Below are 6,512 nucleotides of genomic sequence, written 5' to 3'. Positions count from 1 at the left end.
TTACCTTATTACCAAACTATATAACGTAATGTCAACACATTATATCCAAATGGCAGACATAACATAACTTTACATAAATCTTGCCTCATATGTACGGTCTAGACCTACTCTATTGAAAAATGTCCTGAGAGCACTTTTGTTATGAGTTGGTGCTGTATAGATTAAATTTATAATCATATCATAAAAATTTCTTGTTTAGCTGCAAAATAATTGAACAGAAGATTCAGGGTATTCGATATGTGAACAGGAGGAACCGGATCAAACCACCAATCTGGTAAGTGGACAACACACTCTCCCTCCTGAACCACAATCACCCCCTATATCCACAACTATGGGGTCTCCACAATGTTTATATGGTCAACAGTATTGTTCCTATGTTGCTTGTATTTTTCTTGGTAACGATAATTCACATGAACATTCAGTCAATCAAAAGCTTATGATGCTGTGATATTTGATTTTAGGAATTTGAAGGTACTAAATTCAATACTCTGTATTAATGATGAGCTAAAGTCCATGTTTTTTACCATGTAACAAGAAGGCAGCTTCCAGATGTAACACAGACAGACATGAAATAAAGTAACAGTACAAACTAAAGGTTGGACAGTTTTTATAAATTTAATATATCAATATATAGAGATATTTATCAACAGCTTGATTTCATAGAAACGTGAGTGAGACCATTTTGGCATACAGTACAGATATTCCATGTAAGTACAGAAGTTGCTAAGTGTTTAACTCCCCCCACCCCATCCCTCACCAACCCGCCAGTTAACCCCCCCATGCCCTCCCGCAGACACATAACACAGAAAAACAGAAAGAGTAAAAGTATACAGGAGCACAAAACAAGGCACCAATAAATTAAAATGATAACCCCTCTTTTTTTTTTAAACACACAACAAAATCTATTCAACAGAATTAAATACAGTATGAACACTAAAAATCTGCAATGCTGTTAAAAAGCAAAACAAAAACAAACGGAACAGACAGGAGAAAAATTAAAATAAAAACACTTTGGCAGATTATTAATTTTTAGTTACAATCAAGTAGTAAATAAATCCAGTGCTCTTGTGTACAAATAAATTCATATATAGTCTACACTCCTTTTCACCCCAGAGGTTTATGTACATCTTTTTTTACAGATACATTTAAAACATTATCAAAAAGTTTTTGCTGTATGAAAACGTATTTACAAGTCACGATTCAAAACCATTGGACTGTACCATTGGACCCCCCCATTTTTTATTTCCTCCCCTCCTAAGAACGTTATCTCTTTACACAGTGCAGAAGGCTTCTTGAAAAGTTTTGTGCAACAAACAGCGTAAAAAAATGCCTGTCGTATGGCTGTGGAATGGACAGAGCCCTGGATGGTTTTTGAGATTTCCTTGCAGGCAATGACACATCAGCAACATTTGGAGAAAATGCAGGTAGACAGTTTTGCAAAAAATTAGAGCCAATAGTTTCTTACATTTGCAGTGACTTTCTCCTACCTCAATCGCCGTTGAAGGAAAATGTCCAAATCTATTGTTATTTATCAAAATATTGCCAGTGTATATCATCATCCCAACCCATGAAAAAAGATTTACACACACATACTTCACAACTTCCCCATTGCTGTCTTATTCCCCCAACCTTCATTTTACACTGACTGGTAGAAAAATGTAGGCGACTGAACACTGCCCTTCAAGTAATCAAATGTCAAGAAGATCAAATATGAAACTGAGAACGGTATGATGAGGAGAGAGAGAGAGAGCAACAACTACAACTCACAGACTAACAGTCCAAAAAACACACGATAAGAAGAGGAACCAGTTAGTGAAGGAAAGTCACTGGGTCAAGAAGAGCTAATTGCTAGCCAAGTAGAGTCAGTGAGGGCTCCTTCCACAGTCCAAAACTGTAGCTGGTTTGGGGAGTTGGTGGTGGGGGGGCTGCTTCTCCTGGCTGAGCGTGCTTGTATGCCTGTTCGCTGATTCACGATCAGGAGGGCTCTTTTACAGCTCTGGGGGTTTCCTTATTACTTGTATGATTCCAGGTTATTTCCTCCAGTGTTTTTTTCCCCCATTCGTCCAGTGTGTGTGTGTGTCTGTCTACCCAAAGACTGATAGCCCTTGCCAAAGGAAAGATGTCGATGGCTAAGATGAAGATGGGAGGGTGAGAGAATGAGAGTGCACAGAGACAGCAATGCTGACTTTGCTCTTTAAACTAAGATTAAGTAGTGTAACAACCACAGAAAGACTTTAAGCCTCACAGCTGCATTGCTTTTGATACAGTGCTTGAGAAAGTGAAGTGGTGGAGAGATGTGAGTGATGTTAGAAAGCAGTCAGTGCATCCTGTTTAAAGCAGCATGGGTGAGACTGGAGACAACCATTAGAAGAGTGCAGAAAGGAAGGGAAGGGCGAGCGACAGGACAGTTAAAAACAGGGAGACCAAATCAGGAACGTTATAGCATACAATTAGATTGGATTATGGGTTATCATGGCTGTTAGAATTTGCTAAGATGAGCTACTAATTTAACATCTTTCTAATAAAATAAACCAGACAACCTTGTCATGGATGTTTTGACATACGTTAGTTTGACCTATTGTGATAGTAAACTGCTAGGCCTACACAACACAGGAATTTTATTGAGCATGTGAATATGTATCCAAAGTGTATGTTTTGCTCGAGAACCATGATTGTGTTGCACCAGCTGTTTGTAAAGTCTGTGTGTAAAGTCCTTCCAAAGTTTTATACGAACAACTAGCTGCTGCCGTGTGATTATTGATTGACTAAATTGGGTTTCACCATTAAAACATGAAGAGTTTCTTAACAAGTAAAGACTTAAGTAACTTTGGTATTTTTAAATATGTAGAAATATGTCTTTCAGAGTCAGCAGTATTCATACAATTTATAAAAAATGGAAATATCTAATTACACTAAGTTGACATTATACTAAGTAATGTATATTGTGTTATTTTGTTGTGAAATGTAATTTAAAAACTTCCAAGTTTACTGCACATCATTAAACAGCATTTTGATCTAGTGCCAATTAGACCTCTCAACCAAATCTCATTACCTCAACAATTGTTTGGGTTTACATCCTGTTTTAATATAGTGGTGTGTAAACTTACAAATAGCTGGTGCAACCGGTTCCCAATCTACTAGTACATTTTGGTTTAATGTTAAATATGTTTGTGCAAGATATTATGTTGCACATGCAACAATGCAGCAACTACTGAGTTAACACTTAAAGACTTCAAGTAAATAACAAAAAACTGACCTGGAGTGAGAAACAAACGTACCTCTACAACAATAACTGAATCACTGAACATATATGTACATAAACACACAATTAATTATTCTTCGACCTCTTCAGCATGAGGAAGAGTGCACAACTTGATCCTTGAAACTGCAGCCTGGTGTTTATGGAGCTGACTGATAGTAAAACTATGATTATGCTGCCATCAGAGCATCAATTAGCTCCTAAATGATTCCTGAAAATATGAACCAAGAATGCCCAGGAAGCATACTGTCAAAGCATGTCCTCTACAACCACTACAATTACTACCTACTATATGATGAATGACTAAAGCTCCTTTCTGGACTTTTTCAGTGTCCTTCAGTGGAGACGGCTGCCCTCAAGGTGGCCACAAAGTGGACCAACCAATCTGTCTTCACACTGTAGCAATAATAAGTTTTCTACAACGCCACGCTCAGTCACCTCAATAAATAAGCAATTTATACTCCTAACTGCAAACCCTCAGTATGGAACTCCATTAGACCTGCAGCAAACACGGACATAAAGAAAACTACAAGGAGTGCAGAGATGGCTGAGCCCAGGGTTCAATCCAGCAGTGGGTTTTTGGATTTATTTAATCTTAAATTCATAAAGATATCTGACTTGTGACATCTTTCTTGGCATCTTACAACATCCTCATCTTTCCTTTAGGACTTAGATATACATTTTTTATGAAAAAGTATGAAACTGTAAGAATTCATAACAGTTGTCAGCTGTGTCAATGTACCTGTTTCATACAGGTCAATCCTAAATTCTACCAAAAAAACACTGCAGGAAGCCACCAAGCCAGTCCAGGATCACGCTGAGCTGAGATACACTCTTCCCCACCATGTAATGCATTTTATTTTACTTCATTGGTACAAAGTTAAGATTAAGGGAGATGGCCTCCCCCTTGTGTTCGATCCTCCTTCGTTAGATAGACGTAGGGGAGTGCAGTGCTGGAGAGGACTACAATTTACTTGTCTGGCATGCCACTTGTCACATACAGTTCATACAAATCCCCCACTGTGCACCATAAACTGAGAGTGCCATCCATTTGAGGGAGGTGAGCGGAGTGAGTGTCAGAACACTTCAACACAACATCAGCAGAAATCCAGCAAAATAAATGGCCCACTATTCATCTTCCGAGCATAAACCTGTTTGCATACAGTTTAGTGTAAATCCTGGCAGACATTTCCTGCCTACCTTTGTCTTTGTGGTTCTTTCTTCCTCCCCCGTGGTTAGCCGAGCATCTATACTGAGAAAACTTTTCCAGGAAACAGTGAGAACCATGAATAATAACTACCATTAATCAACTGTTAGTTTGTACGCACATACTGTCTTTATAGTTAGATGAATACATATGCTGAGCCTGTACGGAGCCACTATTGGAAGACTTCTTGAATTCTTTTTTTCTTGTTATTCAGTCATATATTTAAGGTTTATTAAACATCCGAGGATGTGACGGACAAAAGCAACATTGTTCAAATTTGTTATTCAATGGAAGACCAGTGTTGTATGTATAGTTTGGACAATGTAAAACACCTTATATATCTTATAATGCATTATAAGTATGCTTAACACCTTCAAAAGGCCCTTTACTGGGACTAAATGATGTCCAGAGTAGGAATAATTTGCCATAACTACTTGTAACAGCTATCACGTTAACTTGTGATGACAGCTTCTAGAAATTCACTATTACAACACATTGTAAGCAATTATTGCAATAGTCACTGAGCATGAATTCCATCTGATTCAATGGACTGGAAGCATGTCTGTGGCAAGCCAATGGAAGATCAGCTCTTTACGCTGGTTTACACGCTTCTTCTCTATCCAGCTTTCAAATCAAATCAGTGCTCGGCTCAGTCAGCCTCGGCGTATTACTCATCTGCCCATACAAAACAGGGCCACTAACACGCTCTGCAGTCAGTGACAGCAGAAAGTCATTCCAAATGAGGGCTCATTTTTTGCAGTTTTGCATCAAGAAAACACTTTGTTAAAAAGTGGGGACTAAAGACGGAGAAGTTGTCAAGCTAAAAACAACCACAAGCAGTGCTGTGAAGCCACTGACACACTGGGATTGATGTTTATTGTGTGCTCAAGTTCAGCCACTATTATCTGTGTTTGGCAGCAGTTGAAAACCATTTTCATATCTCAAAACAGTTACAAGAAGGTGTTTTATAACACTCTGCTATCTGAATATGAAGATTTATCTCCAAAATATTAATGCAGCAGACACAAAGACAAACAACGTGTGAGTCCTAACACCCAGCGCAAATGAACAAACAATCCCAAGTTCATTATCGACTGTAGGCACACCGTTGAGAGGATTACCCATAATCCTTTGCTTTTTCTACCCTGATGCTTTTTGCCTTGAGGCACTACCCTCTGGTGGCACAAATCGTGCTATTCCCCTCAAAAAAAGCACCCTGCCTTACTATTTCACCCCAAAATCACCTCCAAAGATGCAGACAACCCCATCATATTTTTCTGTCTCCTTTCCCCTTGGCTATATTTAGCATTGACTGCCTACATATAGCATGTCAAGGGGCAAATCTGAGAGGCTGGGTGAGAGAAAGGATGACATCTACTCAAGATGTAAAGGGAACTATGTCCTTGCCTAGAACTGTATATCCTTGCAGACTTGAACAAATCTGCCTTTAGAGATGCTGATTACATATTTACAACAGCAAACACATACAAATAAATAAATTGTCATAATATCAATTAAAAATAATGCATGCCAGCTTTTCGCCTTGTACGGTGGCCAGACAGCCTTCTATTTACAATGTGCACTGAGACGGCCAAATGAGGTTAGTTTGAACAAAATCATCAAGCAGCATTTTACACACCACTACAGCTAACAAGAGGCAGAGAGAAGAGAGGAGTAAAGCAGAGACTACAGACAAACTAGCACTAAGGGAAGTAGTAGTGGCTAGTAGTGGTAGTAATGTTACTCCAGTGGAGAAAGGAGGAGAGGAAGGGGGATATACAAGATGTACATGTCATCCCTGCTCCTTAAAAGTGGAGGCAAAATGAGGACTCCTTCTCTTTCTTGTCTGCGTTGTACTGGCCTCATTGTAGTGGTGTAGAGGCTGTGGTGAGAGGAGGGGCCAGGATGGAATTGGGAGGGGGGGCAGGATGTATCCCCCCCCTCAGGGATAGCCATCATCCTCCAGACTCAGTGCCACGCGCTGCAAACAGCAGATAAAAAAACTGTTACCCCAGAAGGCTGGTGAAGGAGGGAGAGAGAGAGAGA

General features: G+C 39.3%; 1 protein-coding gene across 1 annotated transcript in view; it reads right to left on the bottom strand.

The window, feature by feature from the left end:
* Positions 1 to 601: 601 nt before the first annotated feature.
* Positions 602 to 6,512, bottom strand: part of lrp8 (low density lipoprotein receptor-related protein 8, apolipoprotein e receptor) — a 161,027-nt gene continuing 155,116 nt past the window's right edge. The window contains 1 exon segment of the mRNA XM_035654111.1: positions 602 to 6,447. Within this exon segment, the coding sequence (XP_035510004.1) occupies positions 6,409 to 6,447 (39 nt within the window). The 3' untranslated portion in view covers positions 602 to 6,408.

The sequence above is a fragment of the Morone saxatilis genome, unplaced genomic scaffold (genome assembly GCF_004916995.1).
Source record: "Morone saxatilis isolate NCDOM2014 unplaced genomic scaffold, NCSU_SB_2.0 Contig12, whole genome shotgun sequence".
Taxonomy (NCBI): domain Eukaryota; kingdom Metazoa; phylum Chordata; class Actinopteri; family Moronidae; genus Morone; species Morone saxatilis.
The sequence above is the reverse complement of the archived record's forward strand: the minus strand, read 5'-3'. Positions and strand labels throughout refer to the sequence as shown.